Source organism: Cetorhinus maximus, chromosome 7, assembly GCF_964194155.1.
Source record: "Cetorhinus maximus chromosome 7, sCetMax3.hap1.1, whole genome shotgun sequence".
NCBI lineage: Eukaryota > Metazoa > Chordata > Chondrichthyes > Lamniformes > Cetorhinidae > Cetorhinus > Cetorhinus maximus.
The window spans coordinates 64,686,310-64,712,358 of record NC_135885.1 but is presented as its reverse complement, the minus strand read 5'-3'; the positions used below and the strand labels follow the sequence as shown (position 1 = coordinate 64,712,358).

The following is a 26,049-nucleotide window of genomic DNA, read 5'->3' as shown; positions in this document are numbered from 1 at the left end:
TGCTTGGCACTTGCAGCTCGAATTGCTTCCTGAGGTCAATGGATGCTTTGGGCTCACTGCCTGTCTCTTTGCTGTTTGGTGGTAAGCAACTAGTGGGTCCAGGGCTGCCTGGCCAGGGTCTCTTCCCCAAAGTTGCTATTGCTGCCTCAAAGGAGCAGGGAAACTTGCATCCCTAAAAACCATTGCTGCGATTGAGACACAACCCATAGTTTGGGAGCCCCTGTTCTAGACTCGCCCACCAACGAAAGAAGTTTCTCTGTATCTGCATTACAAATCCCTTGTAAAATCCTAAACATCTCAATCAAATTGCCCTATACTTTCTAAATTTCAGGAAATATAAGCTCAGTGTTTGTAATCTCTCCTCGTCATTTAACCCTTGGGGTCATGATAGCATTCTGGTGAATCTAAGCCTTTAGTTTTTATATGGAGGATTTGGACCAGGAACCCAATTTTGAAATATGCTGATACTTAAACTGGTAGAATTTAAATGGGTAGTTGCTCATATTGGCCAGAGGTGATTTTACCCACGTGTGCAAACTAGTTTCAAAGCTGCTGGTTACAGTATCTTAAGTTCTCCATTTATTTGCTGGGGTGGGGGTTAAATCAGTTGTGTTTACTCACCAAGTACATTTAGTTCTGTTTCTGAAATTGAAATAGTAAACGTAAGTTGAATTATTGAAGTGTTTTCTTCAAAGTACAATGTTTTGTTATTTGCCTACATTTAAATGACCTGGTTTACCAAATAAATTAAAAATTGCTTTAGAATTATATAGCACGCTGTGTAAATACTCATTAATAAAGTGTCTCATTTTTGCCTGGGTGTGGGACAATTAAATTAGAAATGAGCTTGCATAAATAAATATATATGTATGTGTTTTTTTAAAAAAACGACAGTGTACTTAAAGGTAACGGCACTTGTAAGGATGCTGTTTTCCATTGATTTTGTGAAGTAGTGCAAGTTATACAATTAAATATAAATGAATGGAAAGTAACTCCAAATATTGGCCAGGGGGTTCTCAGTGTATTGGACTTCAGATTAAACGACGAAAAAGATTTAAGTACTGTGTGCCTGCATTAAAAAATGTGCTTTTATTATTTCAGGCAATAGATGTTAAATCTGAAAAGCTACCAAAGTAGTCAAAGTTACTTGATCACCTGAAATGAATATGATTGGAATTTGGTACTAACCAACATGCCGTCACTAACTTCTAGTACACAATTACTTTTAAGGGCAATTATTTTGTCTGAGTGACTTGCTACATTTGCAAAGCAAATTTGAGAAACATGTTAATGCAATAATGTACAATGCTGTCACTTTTACTTGAATTTGTGAAAACTGAACTACAAAACTAGAAAAAAATGTTTGTAATGGAACACTTCAGCATCTTGCTACAGCTTAACAGGAGTAAAACAAGTGTTTTGTAACCAGACTGGGCATGTATTTCTAAAGTTAAAGACAAATTGTTGCAATGAACAGAAAATTACCTGCATCCAGCTGTGTTGCACCCAACTTTGGAGCATTTGATGCTGTCATCTGAACGGGAGAAAATGCACTATTTACTATTGTTGACATCCCCCCACTTTGATTTGTTTGTCAGGAATTTATCAGTTGGCTTTTGTGTCAACCATGGCTCAGTGGTAATACTGGGGCAAGGCTGAAGACCCACTCCAGGAATTGAATACATAATCCTGGCATGGCACTTCAGTGCAGCACTGAGGTGGTACCATCTTTCAAATGAGACAGTGGCCCAGATTTTCCTGTCAAATTGAGTGAGGTGAATGATGCTGACCATAATTTATAGAATCATAGAGGTCTACAGCACAGAAAAAGGCCCTTCGGCCCATCGAGTCTGTGCCGGTCAAATAAGTACCTAACTATTCTAATCCCATTTTCCAGCACTAGGCCTATACCCTTGTATACCATGGCATCGAAAGTGCATATCCAAACACTTCTTAAATGTTATGAAGGTTTCTGCCTCTACCACCCTTTCAGGCAGTGAGTTCCAGATTCCCACCACCCTCTGGGTGAAAAAATTCTTCCTCACATTCCCTCTAAACCTCCTACCCCTTACCTTAAATCTATGCCCCATGGTTATTGATCCCTCCACCAAGGCGAAAAGTTCCTCTCTGTCGACCCTATCTATGCCCCTCATAATTTTATACACCTCAATCATGTCCCCCCCTCAATCTCCTCTGCTCCAGAGAAAATAACCCCAGTCTATCCTCTCTCTCCTCATAACTAAAACTCTCCAGCCCAGGCAACATCCTGATAAATCTCCTCTGCGCTCTTCTCTGGTGCAATCACATCCTTCCTATAATGCGGATTCCAGAACTGCACACAGTACTCTAGCTGTGGCCTAACCAGCGCTTTATAACCTCCCTGCTCTTATATTCTATGCCTCGGCTAATAAAGTCAAGTATCCCATATGCCTTCTTAACTACCTTATCTACCTGTCCAGCTACCTTAAGGGACTGGTGGACATGTACAGCGAAGTCCCTCTGATCCTTGGTACTTCCCAGGGTCCTACCATTCATCGTGTATTCTCGTGCCTTGTTTGTCCTGCCCAAGTGCATCACCTCACACTTATCTGGATTAAATTCCATTTGCCACTGATCAGCCCATCTGACCAGCCCGTCTATATCCTCCTGTAATCTAAGGCTATCCTCCTCGCTATTTACCACCCCACCAATTTTCGTGCACCCGCAAACTTACTGATCAACCCTCCTACATTCGAGTCTAAGTCGTTTATATATATCACAAACAGCAAGGGACCCAACACTGATCCCTGTGGGACCCCACTGGCATCCGGTCACAAAAACACCCCTTGTCCATCACCCTCTGCTTCCTGCCACTCAGCCAATTCTGGATCCAATTTGCCAAATTGCCTTGGATCCCATGGGCTCGTGCCTTCGTTATCAGTCTCCCATGTGGGACTACATCAAATGCATTGCCCTCATCTACGCACCTGGTCACCTCTTCAAAAAATTCAATCAAATTGGTCAGACATGACCTCCCCTTAACAAAACCATGCTGACTGTCCTTGATTAATCCCTGCCTCTCCAAGTGTTGATTAATTTTGTCCAATAGTCTCCCCACCACTGAGGTTAGACTGACTTATGTGCAATAATACAACAACTCCTAGTGAGGGGCAGATGCTCCGATACTCAAATTTCCAAAAGTGGCTGTCCGAATTGAGCTGCTCTATTTGTGAGAATGGCATCTCGATATCTGAAAATTAACCATTACAAGTGTGGAGTTTTCCTCCTTCAGGCTTTAATTATTGTCAGGGATTTTAAAAATGTAAAGTTTTTTTTACGTCTCTTCATTCCATCTTAACGTAAAATCTCTATTTCTGTTTCTGTATCTGATTTGCCATTGAATTCACCCACTCTAATTATAAAGTTCCATCTCGGTCCTTGGGCGGTTAATTTGTCAGTCTTTCAATTTGGTTAAGGAGATGCTTAGTTGCTTGCCCTGTTCATTCAGGTCCCAGATGCCTTGTTTTCTTTGTTTGATGCTATCAACTTGAATTTCAGCAGCTTGTCACGTTAACGGCAGATGTAGTTTGCTTTGCTGCAGCAAAATTTGGCTTATTCAAACAGTCAAAATCCAGTTTTCACTTTTGGGTAGAACGGAGAGCAGGTGAGTTCTCCAGGTGTTCAGGCCAAGATTATCTTTTAGTGACCATTATTAAAACGAGCAGGTTGACTGTATTGAGTGCAAATTGGCTGCCATGTTACTCTACATTACAACATTATTTCAAAAGTACTTCAGTGCCTGTGAAGCAGTTTGGAATGCTTGGAGGTTGTTGAAGAGACTATATAAACTACAAAACAAAAAATAAAAAATACCTGGAAAAACTCAGCAGATCTGGCAGCATCGGCGGAGAAGAGTATAGTTGACGTTTCGAGTCCTCATGACCCTTCAACAGAACTAAGTAAAAATAGGAGCGGGGTGAAATATAAGCTGGTTTAAGGGTGGGGGGGGGGGGGTGGTTGTTGGGACAAGCAAGCAGTGATAGGAGGAGATAACCAAAAGATGTCACAGACAAAAGAACAAAGAGGTATTGAAGGTGGTGATATTATCTAAAAGAATGTGCTAATTAAGAGGACAAGCAAGGTACAGATAGCTCTAGTGGGGGTGGGGTGAAATAAGACTAAAAGGGCATAAAAGGTATAGATTTAAAAATAATGGAAATGGGAGGGGGAAAAAAATCTATATAAATTATTGGAAAAAACAAAAAGGAGGGGGAAGAAACGGAAAGGGGGTGGGGATGGAGGAGGGAGTTCATGATCTGAAGTTATTGAACTCAATATTCAGTCCGGAAGGCTGTAAAGTGCCTAGTCGGAAGATGAGGTGCTGTTCCTCCAGTTGCATTGAGCTTCACTGGAACAATGCAGCAATCCAAGGACAGACATGTGGGTAAGACAGCAGGGTGGAGTGTTAAAATGGCAAGCGACTGGGAGGTCTGGGTGATGCTTGCGGACAGACCAAAGGTGTTCTGCAAAGCGGTCACCCAGTCTACGTTTGGTCTCTCCAATGTAGAGGAGACCGCATTCGGAGCAACGAATGCAGTAGACTAAGTTGAAGGAAGTGCAAGTGAAATGCTGCTTCACTTGAAAGGAGTGTTTGGGCCCTTGGACGGTGAGGAGAGATGAAGTGAAGGGGCAGGTGTTGCATATCTTGCGTTCGCATGGGGAGGTGTCATAGGAGGGCATTGAGGAGTAGGGGGTGATGGAGGAGTGGATCAGGGTGTCACGGAGGGAACGATCCCTACGGAATGCCGCCAGGGTGGGTGAAGGGAAGATGTGTTTGGTGGTGGCATCATGGTGGAGTTGGCCGAAATGGCGGAGGATGATCCTTTGAATGCGGAGGCTGGTGGGGTGATAAGTGAGGACAAGGGGGACCCTATCATGTTTCTGGGAGGGAGGAGAAGGTGTGAGGGCGGATGTGCGGGAGATGGGCCGGACACGGTTGAGGGCTCTGTCAACTACCGTGGGTGGAAAACCTCGGTTAAGGAAGAAGGAGGACATGTCAGAGGAACTGTTTTTGTAGGTAGCATCATCATCCACCCCCACTAGAGGTATCTGTACCTTGCTTGTCCTCTTAATTAGCACATTCTTTTAGATAATATCAACACCTCTTTGTACTTTTGTCTGTGACATCTTTTGATTATCTCCTCCTATCACTGCTTGCTTGTCCCAACAACCACCCCCACCCCCCTTAAGCCAGGTTATATTTCACCCCTCTCCTATTTTTACTTAGTTCTGTTGAAGGGTCATGAGGACTCAAAACGTCAGCTGTACTCTTCTCCGCTGATGCTGCCAGACCTGCTGAGTTTTTCCAGGTATTTTTTATTTTTTGTTTTGGATTTCCAGCATCCGCAGTTTTTTGTTTTTATCTTTATATAAATGCAAACTTTTTTTGGCTTGCGTTAATTTAGTAGCACAGAGTTCAGCTTGACTGCTTTGGAGTACTGCTTCGACAGTGAACTTGCTTAACTCCGGAAATATGATGAGTGAAGGGGAAGAAGTATTGTTGTGACCTTTTTCAAAACAAGGAACAATCCAAGAGAGGGAGTAGGGATGGATGCAATATGGATGTTAGACAAGTATATTGAGGAAGAAGGAAATAGAGAGTTACAACAATTGTTTTAGATGAGGAAAGATGGGAGAAGGCTTGAGTGGAGCACAAACATCTGCATGGATTGGTTGGGCTGAATGGCCTGTTTCTGTGCCATATTCCTTTGTAATCCTATGTTTAAAAAACTCAAACTTGCATGTTAAAAAATCACACAGCAGAAGCATAACTCCAATAAAAACAAAATGTTGGCAATGTTTAGCAGGTCTGGCAACATCAGTGGAGATAGAAACCAAGTTAATGGGCAGAATTTTCTGGATGGTTGGGGGGCGGGGTGGGGGGTGCGGAGCGGGCATGGGCCCAATCACCGCTCGCAATCGGGTCCATGCCGCCATTTTGTGCTTGTGGGCCAATTAAGGCCCGCCCAGCGTGCTTCTCGACTCTCGTGCATAGCGGGAGTGGGCAGGCGGTGTTGGGCGCAGTCAGCCCGCTGGGTCCAATGACGACTCGGTGAAAGGCTCTGCAGACGGGCAATGGAGGTTATGCAAGTCTGGAGGGTAGGCCGTTGGGGCAGGCCAAGCCGGAGGGTAGGGCGGGGGGGTGCTAGTGTGCCCATCGTTTTTCCGATGACTGCATTCCTGCCCTCCTCGAGGAGGTGGCAGCACGGCGGGAGGTGCTGGTTCCCCAGGACAGGAGGAGGAGGCCCCCCCCCACATGATGAAACGTGCCTGGGGGGAGGAGGTGGCGGAGGTGGTGAGCTCCCGCGACGTGGTGCGGCGCACCTGGATCCAGTGTCGCAAGCGCTTCAACGACTTGTTGCGCTCTGGAAGGGTGAAGGCAATGTTGGCCTTGGCCACTTAACCAGCAGGTCGGCTTTCTCCCCTGCTGCCCTCCCTCTCCCCCGCCAAGTCTGAGTGTAGTGACTGCATCGAATCATTGACGGCATGTGTCCTTTGCTGGGTGGGCCAGCAGATATTGCTCATGCCGAGGTCACCCAGAGAGGGTGGTGAAGGGATGGGTTCTGCGCCCGCAGCATGTGATACACTGAGACCAACATGACTGTTTTGGGGGCGACCTGGAGGAGCTGCAGCTCGGCGCAATGCTTGAACTGCAGTACATGTCCAAGTCAGGCTGATGACATGTTGGGAGGTGAGCTTTAAGGTGGCATTGGCACCGAACCATCTGCTGCCCTCTGCGCTACACGTGCTTGTGCCTTCTTGCTATGAAAGGATATACCGTGTGCCTAATGTGATGTAGGCAGCATGTGTCCAAAGGGGGGGTGGGGAGCAAGCCTTGCACCTTTTCTGAGTGTCCGGCAGCAGTGGGGTGAGGGGGCACTGGAGCCCTGATATGTCCCACTCTGGGTGGGGTGGGCTGTGCATGAAGAGAGTCCGTGTGCAATTTGCACAAGTCAATGCTCTTCTCTCACTTTCAGAAGAAGAATGCTCATTATGCTGCAGAGCGTGTGAGGACTGGCGGCGGCCAGGCACAGTTAGCCATTCTCAGCCGGTTTGAGCAGGAGGCCCTGGATTTGGAGAGGCGCCATGTGCCCAGGTCCACTGGTGTCGGTGAGGCTGGGGTGCCACGGCCAGGTATGTATGCCCAACATTGAGGTCAGCATTGTTCTCCCAACAGCCATAACACTGCTGAATTTTAAGTGATTTAATTTTGCAACATGGCTTGAGCATTGCTTATGGAAGGATGAGCGCATAATGATCCGGGACGGGGATACACATTGACATTGGATCAGTTAACGTGGGGACAATGTCCTTGTTCTTGCTTTCAGCATCAGTGGAGCAGAGCCGGGAGAAGGAGCAGCAGAGGCCTCCTCTCGCACCTGAGGGCCTTGAAGTCTCACCAGTGTGTCACCATCTCTGCCAGGCAGGCACCAGCACAGATACTAGCACCTCGGTGGGAAATCGAACATCGGCTAGTGTCCTGGGGCACAGCAGTGAGGGCACTTCACAGTCGCTGGAGGAGCTGGCAGAGACAGAGTGCCCATGGCGCCAGCAGTCGGAGAACTGCAGGGGATCAGGCACATGCTCACTCGGTGTCTGATGAGTGCCTCTGGAGTCGCCGGCTGCGTAGCAGAGGCATGAAATATGGCTGCGTGTGCAGGAGCATCTGGGGGAAGATACATGAGGCTGTGCTTGGCTTGGTGGAGGCGTCTACGTGGACGATCGCTGAAGAAATGAGCCTCATGTCCGAGCGCCATGCGTCCTCTATGGAGACAGTGGCGACTCTTGTGGAGAGCCTTCTCCAGGAGACCATTCAAGGCTTCCTGGGGATGCGCTCTGACCAGCAAGCCCTCACATCGGCATTGACCTCAGCTGGTCATTGTCAGTGTGGGAGATGGTCTGGGCACCAAGTTTCCCAGTTCGGTGCCCATCCATTCATGGTAAGCAGGGAGGTCCGTAGCGACCTCATGTCGGCGCAGCAGCTGCCTATCATCTCTGCAGGCACCTCTTGGGGCGCTCCGGATGAGGGCGGCAGCTCCTCCACCCATTTCCCAGTGACCATAGCATCCGGTGAGGCTGCGACGACTGGGGAGATGCCAGCTGTGGAACTGGCAGATCCCCCCCAAGCTCCACAGGCCAGAGGACGAACAACAGGAGAGCAGAGCCAGCAGGCTGACTCAGATACCACTCCCAGCGATGGGGCAGCACCAAGACGTAGCACCCGGAAACGTAAACATAAGGCACCTTAGGCACACCACAGGTTTATCACTGGTGCTTTTGTGTTGGCCAGAGATGAGGTCTTTATGATTTGCTTTGAATTGGAACACCCGTGTCATTTTGTTTCATTAAGGTTCTTTGCCTGGGATATTAAATTCAGACGTGTGACCATGGCTGAGGGTGCCTCTTTTCTTCTGCATGTGTATGGTTTCCAAAAATGTGAGGAGCGCTTTGTGGGACATTCAGCTTTATTAACCAGGCCCTTAGTTACTGTTCCTAACCTGGACGATTTGGCACTTAGGTATCGAGTATGGAGTCTACGACCCAGGCTTGCCCTGGAGGTCCATCTGTGTTGTGCGAGCTGAAGGTTGGTTGGATTAAAGCCTCCTGGGTGTCCCTGCCTCCCTGCAGTATGTCTGGGTCAGCGTGTACCCCCTCAGTATTTCCCTGTGCATCCTCATCCTCAGACTCACTGCTGGACTCATCGTGTGCAGCCACAGCCACTGCGTCGACATCTTCATCGTCCACTGCGTCCCCCCCTTTCCAGCACAAGATTGTGAAGTGCGCAGCATGCAGCCACTATCACCGAGACATGATCTGGGGGGTACTGGAGTGCGCGCCTCGAGCGGTCCAGGCATCAGAAGCGCAGGGAAGCGCATCTTGAGAAGACCAATGGTTCTCTCCACCACAGCTCTTGTGGAGGTGTGGCTCCTATTGTACTGCTGCTCAGCTTCTGTTCTTGGGTGGTGGAGAGGCGTCATGAGCCACCTTCAGAGGGAATAGCCCTTGTCACCCAGCAGCCACCCATCGAGACAAGCTGGAGCACTGAAGAGCCCCAGCACCTGGGAGTGTCTAAGGAAGTAGGCATAGTGTGAGCTGCCTGGGTACTTTGCACAGACTTGTAGAATCAGCATCCTGTGATCACACACTATCTGCAATTTCATGGAGTGGAAGCCCTTCCTGTTGATGAAAGCACCGGGCTCACCTGCTGGCACCTTGATGGCCACATGTGTGCAGTCTATAGCACCCTGGACGCGGGGGAAGCCAGCAATGGCCGCGAAGCCTCTGGCTCGCTGTGCCTGACTTGCCTGATCCCAACCGTAGCGGATGAAAGGCCAATGCACGCCTAAACAAAGCATCTGTAACCTGCTTGACACAAATGTGGACAGCTGATTGGGAGACACTGCAAAGATCACCCACTGACCTCTGGAAGGAGCCAGAGGCCTAGAAGTTGAGGGCAGCTGTGATCTTTAGAGCCACTGGCATGGAGTGTCCACTCACACAGTTAGCGGAGATCTCCGGCCCAATTATCTGACAGATAGAGTTGACTGTCTCCCTTGAGAGATGGAGCCTCCTTCGGCACTGCACCACAGACATATTGAGGTAGCTGCTTCGCCGCCTGTATACCCTGGCAGCAGGATAGTGATGTCTTCTGCGGTCCCTTCCACCTTGGTCTACCTCTTGGCCCTGAACCCCTTGTGCCTGCACCTGTGCCCCCAAAGGTGGCTCCCCTGGAAGCTGAATGTGCACTCTCTTGGCCTCATCCCCCTTCTAGCCCTTCCTCCCTTCCTTCTCAGAGGAGGTGCCTCCAGTGGAGAATTCAACTCCCATTCCCAGCCTATGGAAGGCTTCCAGAAACCTGCAGGCCCAAGAGAGATTCCCCACTGCAGAGTGCTGACCTGAGGACTAAGACTCCAGACAAAGCAGCTGGTATGCATTTTGAGGTATTGCAAATCACACAGGCAAGTTTCAAAAACTTTGAAAAATCAATACTTGAGAGAGCACACTCGCGACCCCAGTGAGCCCTCTTATCCCGCCTGTGGATGAGGTTTATACAAATGCGTCCTACCTGCCTGCCCGTTGTGCCCGTGCGCCGACCCGGATATTGCACGAGTGCCAAAAAATCAGCGTCGATTGAGGCCTTAAGTGGCCCGTTAATTAATGGTGGACGTGCAGCAGATGATATTGTGCGCCCTCCCAACGAAATATCGCGATGGCGCACGATGACGTCGGGATGCTCGCCCGACGTCATTATGCGCGGATGTGCAGGGCATGCCCCTGCACACCAATGGGAAAATTCTGCCCCATGTTTCAGACTTTTCTGCTTTTATTTCAGATTTCCAGCATCTGCAGGACTTTGCTTTTGTAAGAGCATATCCCATTTGGTCCCTGATGGAGCAATGGTTGAAAGGCACCACCTGGTGAGGTACATAGAGAAAACGAGCATGTGTCATGTTAAATTCCTGATCATTGGATTCAACAATTTTGGGGTAAAATTTGGGATGCTGCAGTTGGCTTTAGTGCCCCATGGTTCAGGGAATAATCAACTATGATTGCTGCGTAGTGCACCTCATGGCGAAGTTGGGGAGGTGGGGAAGGGGCGGCGGGGATGGTGGTGGTGTGTGTGTTGACATTGAGCTCAAGTAGGGAATCTGTGGTCAAATAATTTTCCAGTAGTCAGCAATGACAGCCTGTAAAGAATCTTGGGTACAGAAACCCTGTTGACATTCATGTAATTATATCCCAATATTTCTTACCGTCAGAAAATGGGGTGGTGGGGGCAGAGTAACATTCCTCTAATTGCTTAATTAAACTGCTAGTAATTGTGTAAATTATCCCTGTTAAATGCTATTGGGATGCAGGATGTGAGCAATTTACTATGTTAAAATACAGGGGATCATGCAGATAGCAACAGCAGCCACCCAAGTTAAAATATTGAGGATGGTTATTTTATTTGCTTTTCCCATGGCTAATAAACATTAAGTAAAATTTGTGCAGTTAAACAGCTGGTCAATCTAAATTGTAACAAATGTTAAATTTCTTGAGTGATTTGGTGAGAGGACAGCTTTAAGTGGAGTCATTGACAGCTATACAAAACAAACTTCCATCACCATTAAATGCATCTCTCTGTACCAATGTGATCGTCAAAACGAAGATGCTGTTCTCCATTGACTTATGGTTCATCAGTATGTATATTTACTGGGAGGTACTGAGGGCTACTCTTTTGTACGTAGAGTTATTTACGTTAACCCTAAGGAGGGATCAAAAAGGCAGTTTCAACTGAAGAAAATGACACGATGTATGCTCAAATAGTTGGTGCAGCTATGGGATCATCTTTAGGTCCGGCACCTGCTAATGTTTTGTGTTTCCATGAGAAACGCGTTTTTGATGGAATGAGCGCTAATCTCCTACCTTATGCATGTTTCCGATACATAGATGATATGTTTACGATCTTTGAATCCGTGGCCACATGTAAGGATTTCCTTACACATATTAATACAGTCCACCCTGTGCTCAAATTTACTGTTGAGGTGGAGCAGTCTAACAAGCTCTCTTTTCTTGACATGCTAGATAAGAAACCTGCTAATGGGTTGTCCAGTACTACCTAGTGGAAACCTACCTTCACCGGTCAATATACACGTTGGGACTTGGATAGTCCCTGCGCTATAAGATTGGCTTTATCAGCAACCTTATAAATAGGGCCCTAGCCCTTTGCTCACATTGCACATTTGATGCAGAAATAGAATGCATCAAGGATATCCTGTGGGACAGTGGTTATCTTGATCATTGTTTGCTATGTATCACAGAAGCTTGCAAATGGGTCAAAGGCTGCCACTTTTGGATCTGAGAAGTGTTCAGTCTACCTCAAATTAACCTGGAAAGGGAAAGTATCTCAAAAATTTGAGGAACAGGTCAAGCGAGCTGTTTTTCACTGCTACTATGCACTGACTAAGCGAGTGGTATTTTCCAATAACAGGATGCTGTGTCAGTCAAAGATGTTCCATTTACCACACAAGTGAGCAACGTCATGTATAAATTGCAGTGCTGGTGCAATGCCAGGTATGTAGGCCCAGCAATTGGCTGATGGAATCCAACAGCATGTTCCTTTGGTTGTTCCTAATAGGCAAGATACAGACCATACTCAACTAGCCTGTGCTTGAAAAACCCAAAACAAAATGTGGACTGTTAGATGTAATTAGATGTTAGATGGGCAGCACTTGCTGAACATTCCTAAGTGTGCTACACAAGCAACCAATTTTAAGATAATCAGTCAATCTTGGAACGTGACGCATTTACGCTTGCTGGAAGCAAAATATATTCGTACACAGGGACCTGGTCTCCCCAAACTAAAGCAATATGTTCAAGCTTTGCACTTTTTTTTTGAATTACCCAGGAGTTGGGAAGCCTATAGTTCCCTGTTGTGTTTGTCCTGATGTGTGCAAGACAAAAAGCTTTGGTAACATGTCTGTCTTTTCAGCAATATTCAAGTTCTGTACTGCCAAGTGACTGTTTGAAGAAAATGCTTTGTTTTGTGCTCTACTTAATTCATGACCATTATATAGCTTGAAATGCTGTGACTGGGCCATGAGCTGGCCTTTGAAACCTAGATGCCAGAACATAAATCATTGACTAGGGAATGTGCTTTACTTTGAGACTGTAACATTTCTGTGCATCTTGGGGAAAAAGATTAATTCAAAATTAATTATTTTTGTGTATATTTACCAACCCATTCAAAGAATACTGTTGGAACTTATAAGTAATGGAAAACAATCCAATGTTATTAATTTCTGCTTAACTTCAAAACTCCTTTGGGACACACATTACATAAGAGCTTGAAATATGAACAATTTAGCACTCTGATTTTTAGGGAAAATTAAATTTTATCCATATGGTTGAGAAGTCCTCAGCAACGTTTGTATATAAAAACCATTCATTTGCTTTTATAAAAGCAAAGTACTGTGGATGCTGGAAATCTGAAACAAAAACAAAAATTGCTGGAAAACTCAGCAGGTCTGACAACACCTGTGGAGAGGAAGACACTCGCAGACACTTGCTCCTTCCTCACCTGGACCGTGACCCCACCACTGAACATCAAGCCATTGTTTCCAGGACTGTCACTGACCTCATCTCCTCTGGAGATCTTCCTCCCACAGCTTTCAACCTGATAGTCGCCCAACCTCGGACGGCCCGCTTCTACCTCCTACCCAAAATCCACAAACAGGACTGTCCCGGAAGACCGATCGTGTCAGCCTGTTCCTGCCCCACGGAACTCATTTCTCGTTATCTTGACTCCATTCTTTCTTCCCTTGTCCAGTCTCTTCCCACCTGCATCTGCGATTCCTCTGATGCCCTACATCATATTAACAATTTCCAGTTCCCTGGCCACAACCGCCGCCTCTTCACCATGGACGTCCAATCCCTCTACACCTCCATCCCCCACCGGGATGGTCTGAAGGCTCTCCGCTTCTTCCTTGAACAGAGGCCCAAACAATCCCCATCCACCACCACCCTCCTTCGTCTGGCTGAACGTGGGCCCCAGTTATGCCTGTCTCATTATGGGGCATGTGGAACATTCATTGTTCCAGTCCTACTCAGGCCCCCTCCCACAATCTTTCTCCGGTACATTGATGACTTCTTCGGTGCCGCTTCATGCTCTCGTCTGGACCTGGAAAAATGTATTAATTTTGCTTCCAATTTCCACCCCTCCATCACTTTCACATGGTCCAATACTGACATTTCCCTTCCCTTCCTTGACCTCTCAGTCTCAATTTCTGATAATAGACTATCCACCAATATTCATTACAAGCCCACCGACTCCCACAGCTACTTCGACTACAGCTCCTCACACCCTGCTTCTTGTAAGGACTCCATCCCATTCTCTCAGTTTCTTCACCTCTGTCGCATCTGTTTCGATGATGCCACTTTCCAAAACAGTTCTTCTGACATGTCTTCCTTCTTCCTTAACCGAGGCTTTCCACCCATGGTGGTTGACAGGGTTCTCAACCGTGTCCGGCCCATCTCCTGTGCATCCACCCTCACACCTTCCTCTCCCTCCCAGAATCATGATAGGGTCCCCCTTGTCCTCACTTATCACCCCACCAGACTCTGTATTCAAAGGATCATCCTCCGCCATTTCTGCTAACTCCAGCACGATGCCACCACCAAACACATTCCCCCCCCCCGGTCGGCATTCCATAGGGACTGTTCACTCCGGGACACCCTGGTCCACTCCTCCATAACCCCCAACACCTCAACCCCCTCCCACGGCATCTTCCCATGCAACCGCAGAAGGTGTAACACCTGCCCCTTTACTTTCCCCCCTCCTCACTGTTCAAGGGCCCAAACACTCCTTTCAAGTGAAGCAGCACTTTACTTGCACTTTCCTCAATTTAGTCTACTGCATTCGCTGCTCCCAATGTGGTCTCCTCTACATTGGAGAGACCCAATGCAGACTGGGTGACCGCTTTGCGGAACACCTTCGGTCTGTCCGCAAGCATGACCCAGACCTTCCTGTCGCTTGCCATTTCAACACACCACCCTGCACTCATGCCCACATGTCTGTCCTTGACCTGCTGCAATGTTCCAGTGAAGCTCAACACAAACTGGAGGAACAGCACCTCATCTTCCAATTAGGCATTTTACAGTCTTCCGGACTGAATATTGAGTTCAACAACTTCAGATCATGAACTCTCTCCTCCATTCTCACCCTTTTTGATCCCCCTTTTTATAATAATTATTATATACATATATATATATATATATATATATACTTTTCCCACCTATTATTTTTAAAACTTATTTCCATCCATTGTTTTATCCCCACCTTTTCGATCCCCTCCCCCCACCCCACCCCCACTAGGGCCATCTGCCACTTGCTCACCCTGCTTTCTACCCTTAATGTCACCATTAGCACACCCTTTAGCTAATATCACCACTGTCAACACCCCTTTGACTTTTTGTTTATGACATCTTTGGCAATCTCTCCTTTGCCTCTGCGTATCACTGGCCCTCTATCCAGCTTCACCTGTCCCACCCCCCTTAAACAGCTTATATTTCACTACATTTCTATTTCTTTTTAGTTCTGATGAAGAGTCATATGGACTCGAAACGTTAACTTTGTCTTCCTCTCCACAGATGCAGTCAGCATTTGTCTTTGTACTTTGCCTTATTGCTACCAGCACATCTAGTTTGGCTGAGGACAATCAGTTTAGGTATTTTAAGCACTTCTGACGACAGTTTCATCTGTAGAATGTATCGCACGTGCTAGCTTTTACCATGCACCTCAGATTTTTTTTTGTCGTACTTTTCTGATGTCACTTGTTACATTTTTATGTTTTTAAGCAACCATTTTGTTTCTTTAAATAGTTTCATCATTGTTCCTGTAAATGAACTTGCACCTTCAATTCTGCTGCCAAACTTCAGGGTACACATGGGAACATTTTCCAGAGATAGGATTATAAAACTGTAAGGTCTGCTGTGAGGAGATTGACGTCTTGCAAAATAACCCATATTGTGTAATCTGTTTTTGCCAAGTTCTGTGACTTGAGGGATTCACCATAATTCTTTCTTGCAGTAATTTGTAGTCTCATGCTGAAATATCAAATTCACTTAGGAATGGTGGCTATTAAACATCAATAAACTACAGAAACTAATAATTATAATAGGAAGAGGGTGCGTAATAGCACAGTGAAACCAAAGTACAAATAAAAAGTTTGTAATGAATAAATTATTCTTAAGAAATGTCATTGTGTATGAACTTTTTAGCTTTCAAGCTAAGTTCTTGATTAATGTAAACTGAGTTCAGTTGATGTGTTTTCACACCAGCCAGGTGAGCTGCAGTGATATTTTCTGTCCTTTATATATTCATGTGTTCCTATGTACTGGTAGCTACATCAACATGATGAGCTGTAACTTCCAAGCTCCAGGGCAGTGTACCTGGGGGTATCCCAAAGATGCGCTGGGGACCCCCAACCCCAGACATTCCCAGGTTGCGATTCCACAGCAATTGCCTGGTAAGTTCAAGCTTCCTATGTGCAGTTGCCCTGCACTGGGAACCATCCGAAAATGAGATTTAAATCACAAACTTTGGATGGTTCTGACTGTCGTGCAGCAATAATTACCCATAAAGAGTTAGAAGAATTAAAACCACTTCTAGCTCCTGGGTGACAGCCCGCCAGCCCCACCACCAAAATCCTACCCACTTAGCTAAGACACTTACCTTCTCCCCCTGGCTTGTCAAAGACCTTTAAACTTAGCTGGACCTTTAAACTTATCTGGCTTACGGCAGCTAGTGCTGTAAAAAAGGGGCCGTGGTTTACTTACCTATGACTCTACAGCCCTCGGCGCTGGGCCCCAGGAGTGCACTGCACTGCACAGCACAGATCTTGCCCTGGCCCAAGGTCGGAAGGTCAGGCGAGATGGGATAGCCTGGATTTTCAGGTAAGTAATTTCGAGTGGAGTGGCAATCTGACTCAATTGCCACTCCATCAGAAGTTACTCCCCAATGTAACTTGGAAAGTCTGCTACAACTAGAGTTAAAAATTTCTTAAGTTTGGTGAAGCAACAGAAATTCTTGAATTGTAATATGTTTTCAGTGACTTATTTTTAAGCGTTTATTTATTTTGGAGTCAGGCTCCCAGACAATTGTGATACCGCAATCCATAAGTACAAAAACCATAAGCAGCAGTACAATATTGTGTACATGTGGAACTGACTGGATGCACACATGATTCAATCAGCATGAAACTATATTTGTGTCTGTTGTGGACCAATTAATGCACAAATTCACAGATGTTCACAATGGACAAAACACTGTTCATTCAGAAAATGAGAAATTCTGCGACTTATATTGATTAGGAATTTAATTAGCACCCCAGATTGGTCTCTAATCAAGACCTGTTATATCTCTAGAATACAGCCATCATTGATCTCCAATTCATCAGCAAATTCTGTGCACATATATAACACTTACTATGACTCTCTCTACTTAGTTATGCTGTTTTTGTAGACTTACAACAGAAATTTTTGCCTTGTATAAGGTGTGTTATTGTACTAATGATATTACATTGGCAAGATGGCTTTTATAATGGTCAAGAAAATAAGAATATTAAATTGATCCAAGCAAGCCAGTTGATTCGGCACCTCTCTGGGTGACAACCCTCTGGGCAATTTAGTCTCATGAATCACACGATCATTGGAGCTCGTTTCCTCTTCATGTCTTTGATCTTTGTTTTAAAGCATAGTGGTGCTTATGCAAGCTGGTCAACTTTCATAAAACTCAATAAATAAATAAATACAATGTAAATTACTATTTTCTATAAACATCTGACCACAAATGTTAATTCTACTTCTGGATACCTCACTACAAAATGGAGTATCATTTTCATCTTATTCAGTGTTTTAGAGACATTCACCAAGCAACAGGCTGTACAATAATATTATTCCATTCTTAACAATTTTAAGTAATTTAATGAAAATCCAAAGTTTGAGTTTCCTTCTGACGTTCATTTTTTTTCCCCCCACTGACCCGAGTGTCCTTTATACTGCTAATTTTCTTGATTTTTAGCAAACTTTTCCAAAGTATTAGCACTCGACTATGATACATGATGAGCCACTGGGCTGGAATTTCCTCGGTGGTAGAGCTTACGCTGAAAATGTGTTGGGATTGCCAATGAGACTGCACTCCGTTCTGTCATTTTTTTCTGGAGCAGTTTAATTTTGATATTGATGTCAGTTTTCCCTCACTATTTGTGCTCCCTCTCTCGTGCTCTCATGGAGCTTGGCTTTGTTGGGGAGAGAAATCCAGTGCTGCTGCAGCACCATAAATGGCAAGTCAGTGATGATTTCAGAGCAACAAAACATACTGATGGGAGTGAAGGAAGTATTTCTAAGGGAGGTGCAGTGCAGCCATGAGCCTGTAAGTTTTCTGACTCTACTCAAATAGCAACAAATAGTTGCATTTATAGAGCACTTTAATGTAGAAAAACACTTGAAGATGTTTTGTGGGGCCCTAATCAGGTGTTGAGCCAAAGGAGAGGATATTAGGAGGGTATGATTCAAAACATCCACTTAGCACCCATTTGTCCAATCAGTACTCTAATAATCCAGTCCTCCCTCCAATATTTTAATATCCCATCCTCCCACACCTGGTGCGACAGAGGCCAACCACTTTCTGATTGCTTACAGCCTCCTGAGTCTTCCCAATCTATATTGCCCCACCTCCCCTCCTGTGTTCTCAAGCCTCATTCCCTGAAGAAGTCATACGGACGCGAAACATTAACTCTGTTTCTCTCTCCACAAATGCTGCCAGACCTGCTGAGCTTTTCCAGCACTTCTGTTTTTATTTAAGGTTTTGGTGCAGTTGAGTTATTGGCATGGTAGTGATTTTAGGTTTAGAGATGGGAGCAAGCATGATGTGGCAAATTTTCTGAACATAAGCCCAATTACCTTGTGTAGGCCATTTGGTTTGCAGCAAAGGAGAATTGTCAACCTATTGTAATGCCACAGTTGCTGCCTTCACTGAAAGGAACTAACTCAAAATTTGATCCTGGAATCTTCTGCTGTGTCTGGTTTAGGATTATTACAGGAAGTGTTGCTGGCCACTAGAGAGTCTACCTCCAATGTCATCAGGGGATGCGTGCACAATTTTTTGTTTGAGGTATACACAAAAGGGTTGTGTGTGCAATGTTGCATTGCAAAAGCTATTTTGCTCTGTATTGTTCTTTCCATATTTGAACAGGACGTTTTGAACACTTTTGAAAAGCTGAAATGGTGAATAATGAATTAGTAAATTGTTTATTAACATGACTGGTTAGCAATTAGCATTTGTAATGGTTGGAATTATACCCATTAATCTTATAATGTGTTCACTGTAGGCAACAGTTTAAAACAAAATATAATTTTCTATGTTTACAATGTTTCCACAGAAATGAACAGAAGAAAATAACTCGATTCAATGTCCTTGAATTAATTTCAAAAGTACAGAAAAAAGTTTGTGCACAAAAGCAGTTTTGAGAATGACGCTCTTTAGTTTTTAATTAATTGAATGATTCTTATCTAGTCAGTTACAGCCATAAAATCACCTATAATGGCTTCCCTTCTGCTTCTGCACCATTACCATTATCCAACCCCGGTTCTATCCTCTAACCCTTTCTCAGCTACATGTTGCCCCTTCCTCGATGTCATCTGAAAACATAGCGTCAGTTTTCACATGTACGCTGGCAGCACCTAGCTCTACCCCATGGCCACCTCTTTTCTCTTCTGTAATGCCACAGAATTATTAGACTGTCTGATGTCGAGTACTGGATCAGCAGAAATGTTCTCCAATTAAATATTGGGGAAACCTAGGCTAATGTATTTGGACTCCATTTAAACCCTGTTCCCTAGCCACTGACTCCATCCCTCTCCTGGGCAACTGTCCAGGTCTGACCTGGGCAAACTGTGGCTAAGCTGTCACATTGAGTCTGTGGATCGTCCAATCCAGCCCCTGGCTCCAGCACTGGTGAGTTCTGTGTGCACTTGAGTGTGCATGTGCAACAGCTCCTGGCGCCTGGCGTCAGGGACAGTGAAAATAAAATGTAGATCTGACCTATGGAAAACATCAATGAAAGTACTTCAAGGCCAAAGAAGTACGTCCAGCTAAGCTGGAGCCTTCTAATACCTGAGGCCAGAGGTGGGCTTCTCTGGGGAAGTGCGGCCATCATGTTAAAGGGTGAGCAAACAAGGAGCAGCAGTGAGCAACACTTAAATGTACATTCATGGTTATTTGTTAGACTACTGCAGTTTTGATTTGCATTTTGGTTTTTCAAGTATATACATTGTAATTTCAAAACTTCAACAACATTTTCATTTGGGCTTTTATACTCTTTATGAAAAATCAAGTAAACTCTTACACAGTTTGTTTCCCCATTTTCCTCATTCCTTCACGGAAGGAGCTGATTCTTGCTGAGGCCTGGTGGCACGGGTACTGGCAGACCAGGATTTGTACCTGGGACTTTCAGGTCTGCATTGGCATAGTAATCCACTGAAAAGCGCCTTTACCCACAAGAATCTGGAATCTTACATCTGTGTGTATGTCCTGCCAGTGTTTTACATTATAAATTTTTCTAGCCATGTTTATAATGGTATTAGGGATGTGGAACTTCAGTTATGTGGGGAGATGAGAAGAGCTGGGGTTGTTCTCCTTGTTCCAGAGAAAGTTATTTAATAGTGGTGTTCAAAATCATGAAAGGTATTGATTAGGTAAATAAGGAAAACTGGTTTCTGGTGGCTGAAGGATTGGTAACCAGAGGACACAGATTTAAGGTAATTGGCAAAAGAACCAGATTTGTAGACCCAGCAAATTTAGGGGGAGACGGTGGTGTAGTGATATTGTCACTGGACGAGTAATCCAGAGACCCAGGGTAATACTCTGGGGTCCTGGGTTTGAATCCAGCCAATGTTGGAATCTGAATTCAATAAAAATCTGGAATTAGAAGTCTAATGATGACCATAAAACCGTGCCGAATGTCGTAACAGCCCATCTGGTTCGCTTCTGTCCATTAGGGAAGGAAATCTGCCATCCTTACCTGGTCTGGCTTACATGCGACTCCAGACCCACAGCAATGTGGTTAACTCTTAAATGCACTTTGAAATGGCCTAGCAAGCCACTCAGTTGTATCAAACTGCTAAAAAGTCAACAAGGAATGAAACCTGACAAACCACTTGGCATTGACCTTGGGACCAGTAACGACAATAGCAAAGTCAGCCCTGTCAACCCTGTAAAGCCATCCTCACCAAGCTGGGGGCTTGTGCCAAAATTGGGCAAACTGTCTCTCAGACTAGTCAAGCAACAGCCTGACATAGTCATACTCACCTTACTTACAATGTCCCAGACACCCCATCACCATCTCTCAATATGTCCTGTCCCACTGGCAGGACAGACCCAGCAGAGGTGGCGGCACAGTGGTATGTATTCGGGAGGGAGTTGCCCTGGGAGTCCTCAACATTGACTCTGGACCCCATGAAGTCTCATGGCACCGGGTCAAATATGGACAAGGAACCTTCTCCTGATTACCATGTACCGCCCTCCCTCAGTGCTCCACTATGTTGAGCATCATTTGGAGGAAGCACTGAGGGTGGCAAGGGTGCAGAATGTACTCTGGGTGGGGAACTTTGATATCTGTCACCAAGACTGGCTCGGTAGCCTGAACACTGAGCGAGCTGGCTGGGTCCTAATGGACATAGCTGGTAGACTATGTAGGTGATGAGTGAACCAACAAGAGGGAAAAACATGTTTGACCTCATCCTTACCAACCTGCCTGCTGCAGATGCATCTGTCCATGACAGTATTGATAGGAGTAACTACCGCACAGTCTTTGTGGAGACGAAGTCCCGTCTTCACATTGAGGATACCCTCCATAGTGTTGTGTGCTACCAACATGCTAAATGGGATAAATCTCAAACAGATCTCGCAACTCAAGATGGGGCAGCCATGAGGCACTATGGGCTATCAGCAGCTGCAGAATTGTACTCAACTACGATCTGTAACTTCATAGCCCGGCATTTCCCTCACTCTACCATTACCACCAAGCCAGGGGATCAACCCTGGTTCAATGAAGAGTGCAGGAGGGCATGCCAGGATCAGTGCCATGCACATCTAAAAATGAGGTGTCAACCTGGTGAAGCTACAACAGTATCACTTGCTGCGTCAATTGTTTGGCCTGCAAGCAATAGACAGAGCTAAGTGACCCCACAACCAGTGGATCAGATCTAAGCTGTGCAGCCCTGCCACATCCAGTTGTGAATGATAGTGGACAATTAAACAACTCGCTGGAGCAGGAGGCTCCACAAATATCCCCAACCTCAATGATGGGGGAGCCCAGCACATTAGTCCAAAAGATAAGGGTGAAGCTTTTGCAACAATCTTTAGCCAGAAATGCCAAGTGAATGATCCATCTCAGCCTTCTCCTGAGGTCCCCAGCATCACAGATGCCAGTCTTCAGCCAATTTGATTCACTCCATGTGATATCAAGAAATGGCTGAAGGCACTGGATATTGCAAAGCCTATGGGCCCTGACAATATTCCAGCAGTAGCACTGATGACTTGCGCTCCAGAACTTGCTGTGCCCCCTAGCCAAGCTGTTCCAGTACAGCTACAACATTGGCATCGATCCGGCAGTGTGGAAAATTGCCCAGGTATGCCCTGTGCACAAAAAGCAGGACAAATCCAATCCAGCCAATTACCTTCCCATCAGTGTATTCTCAATCATTGGTAAAGTGATGGAATGGGTCATCAATAGTGCTGAGAAGCGGCATTTGCTTAGCAATAGCCCACTCATTGACGCTCAGTTTGGGCTCTGCCAGGATCGCTCCGCTCCTGACCCCATTACAGCCTTGGTTCGAACATGGACAAAAGAGCTGAACTCCCGAGGTGAGATGGGAGTGACTGCCCTTGAGGTCAAGGCAGCATTTAACCGAATCTGGCATCAAGGAGCCCTAGCAAAACTGGAGTCAATGGGAATCAGGGGGAAAGCTCTCCCCTGGATGGAGTCATACCGAGCACAAAGGAAGATAGTTGTGGTTGTTGGAGGTCAATGATCTCAGTTCCAGGACATGACTGCAGGAGTTCTTCAGGGTAGTGTCCTGTACCCAACCATCTTCAGCTGCTTCATCAATGACCTTCCTTCCATTATGAGGTCAAGTGGGGATGCTCGCTGGTGATTGCGCAGTGTTCAGCACCATTCGTGGCTCCTCAGGTACTGAAACAGTCAATGTCCAAATGCAGCAAGACCTAGATGACATCCAGACTTGAGGCTGACAAGTGGCAAGTTACATTCATGCCACACAAGTCCCAGGCAATGACCATCTCCAACAAGAGAGAATCTCACCATCGCCCCTTGACATTGAGTGAAATTACCATCGTTGAATTCTCCACTGTCAACATCCTGGGGGTTACCATTGACCAGAAACTGAACTGGACTAGCCATATAAATACTACAAGAGCAGGTCAGAGCCCAGGAATCCTGTGGCAAGTAATTCATCCCCTGATTCCTCACAGACTGCTCATTGTCTACAAGGCACAAGTCAGGAGTGTGATGGAATACTCTCCACTTGCCTGGATGAGTGCAGCTCCAACAACACTCAAAAGCTTGGCTGTCCAGGACAAAGCAGCCCACTTGATTGCACCCCTTCCACAAACATTCGCTCCCTCCACCATGGATGCACAGTGGCAGCGGTGTGCACCATCTATTAGATGCAGTGCAAGAACTCACCAAGGCTCCTTAGACAGCATCTTCCAAACTTACGACTGCTTTCATCTAGAAGGTCAAGGGCAGCAGACACGTGGGATCACCACCACCTGGAAGTTCCCTTCCAAACCACTCAACAACCTGACTTGGAAATATATTGCCATTCCTTCACTGTCAAAACCCTGGAACTCCCTCCCTAATAGCACTGTGGGTGTATCTACACCATAGAGGCTGCGGCAGTTGGAGAAGGCAGTTCTCAAGTGCACTTAGGGATGGGCAATAAATGCTGGCCTAGCCAGTGAAGCCCACATCCCATGAATAAATAATTTTAAAAACCTTTATCTACAATTTTGCTGGTGTACAAGAGATTGAAATATCGAAGCATAAATGCTGCTACCTACAAACAGTCCCAAGATATATATGACTGAAGGTCTGCACAAGCGCACTCCGCTTAACATTTTGAGATGGGCACCTGAAATGAGAGTTGAAAAAGCATCTTCTGTTCCTATCAGAGATGCAGCCAAGTTTTAGATTTTTGGAAGAAGGAAATGATGGAAGAAGGAAGTGAAGAGTGAGAGGATTTTAGGTTAGGGTTTTGTGTTCCCTAATAGGTGTGGAACAGGTTACAGATGGACTTGGGAGCATCTCTTAATGTACCATGAGGTTATTAAATACCAGCTCAAGGAATGAGAGGTAGAGGGTGGATCACGGCACTCTCCACAAGATGTGACTGCCTCTGAGATGCCTTTTAGTCTCTACACTTTCTTTCTCTTTACTGTTTTTCCATTGATGATTTCTGAAACGCCATATTGTAGATCACAGTGAAGCAGCATTTCTGTTGGCAAGACAGAAACAAAATACTGTGAATACTGGAAATCTGAAATAAAAACAGAAAATGCCAGAAGTACTCAGCAGGTCAGGCAGTATCTGTGCACAGAGAAACAGTGTGACATTGGACTTTGCCATTGTGAAGATGTAAGGCAGGGTAACTAACTGCATTGTTCATATTAAGCCATGAGGGTTTGAAAAAGATGATAGGCTTGGTTTTGTTTTGTATGTAATACATCACTGTGATGGTATAGTAATAAAGGTTGCAAGCTTATTTGTACCAAAATTTATCTTCATTATAATTGTTCATTTCTTGACTGTTTATGGCCGATCCCTCCTTACAATTTCCATATCCAGATGTGGCCCTCCAGCTGAAATATTTGCCCGCCCTTGGTCTGGGCTGAACCAGACTGTTCACAACCATAGTGTCATAGTTGACCCCAAGAGAGCTCCCAGTCTACATATTTCCACCATCATCAAAACCGCCTCATTCCACCTCCTGACTCCATCCCTATCACAGTTCATCTGTTGCTGAAATTTTCATCGATGTGTTTGTTATCTGTATTCCAATGGCCGGCCTCCCATATTCCAGAATCAGTAAACTTAAAGTCATCTAAACCTCTGCTCTACTCACTCCAAGTTCCATTCACCCCTCACCCCCATTTTTGCTGACCTACATTGGCTTCCAATTAGGCAGCATTTTGATCATAAAATTCTCATCCTTGTTTTTAAATCTGTCCATGACCTCACCCCTCCCTATCTTTGTAATCTCCTTTAGCCCCACAACGTTCCCAGAAATCTGCGCTCCTCTAATGCTAGTCTCTAGAGTACTCAGAGTGTAATTGCTTCCCCATTGGTGGACTTGTTTTCACCTGCCTGGACCTTAAGCTCTGGTACTTTCTCCCTAAACCTCGCTGCCCCTCTACCTCCCATTTAAGATGCTCCTTAAAACCTACCTCTTTGAACGAGCTTTTTGTCATCTTCCCCAATATTTCCTTATGTGGCTCAGTATCAAATTTTGCTTTATATTGCTCCTTAGTATCTTAGGGTGTTTGTAGCATAAAAGGTGCTGTGTAAATACAAGGTGGTGTTCTAAAAAATATTGGTGTTGTGAGGATTCTGAAAGACTCAGAAGAAATAGATAACCTAATGCCAACAAATGTCATCCAATATCGATAAATATGAATGTTGTGTATTGCACTGAGAAAAGACTCACCATGTGGACTTTCAGTCAGCACCCATTAGTGAACTTATTTACACCTCACCAACAGAAACAGAGCATGCAGTAGAGAGGGCGGCTCTACACTCCCTCCCCGTGCTCTACACTCCCTCTCCACTTAAAAGAACTTGTACATTAAATGTAAAATGATACATACATATTTTCCCAGAATATAATATGACTAAACCAATATCAATAATACCTGAAATTTTGCAGGTTGGAATGCAAATTTGTTGCTACTGTAATCACAGCTAAAACTTTTATGACCAATATTTTCAGAATAACTTGCATGTTTTAAAAAAAAAGGTTATTAACTCCAGCATGTCTTTATTTCTTGCCATTTGATATTTTTGTTAATGAAATTTTTTTTTCTTTTTATTTCTTCCAATATACTTGCAATTAACCTATCTGGCTTCTTTCTCTCTCTTCCTGTCTAGGTACCTTCTTCCAATTCCATTAGCTAGACTCTGCTCTCTCAACATCTCTGATCTCTGGACTACCAACTCCATTCAATGGTTAGGATTATGATATTGATTTGTCTTAATCTGTGAGCCTATAATTCACTTTGCTGTACCAGCGGATTCTGTGATACCAACAAACTTTCCGTTTCTTTGACTTTCACTTTCTTTCTGAGCTTCACTTTGGGCTATAGGAGGAATTTGGACTATAGGAGGTTTATCATGCTCTCCCTTTGTCAGATTTCCTCTTTCAGGCAAATAACCTACATGACACTGACAC

At 45.2% G+C, this 26,049-nt stretch overlaps 1 protein-coding gene across 14 annotated transcripts in view; it reads left to right on the top strand.

The window, feature by feature from the left end:
* The window catches only part of LOC144682835 (mitogen-activated protein kinase kinase kinase kinase 4), a 337,463-nt gene that overhangs the window by 141,626 nt on the left and 169,788 nt on the right, over positions 1–26,049 (top strand). Inside the window, exon 1 of one of the 14 annotated variants that reach the window (XM_078545617.1) lies at positions 25,787–25,826. The exons of the other annotated variants lie outside the window; for them this stretch is intronic. Coding sequence (XP_078401743.1) covers positions 25,824–25,826 — 3 coding nt within the window. The 5' untranslated portion in view covers positions 25,787–25,823. Of the gene's footprint in view, positions 1–25,786; positions 25,827–26,049 lie in introns of those variants that run through there. 14 annotated transcript variants of the gene reach the window in all.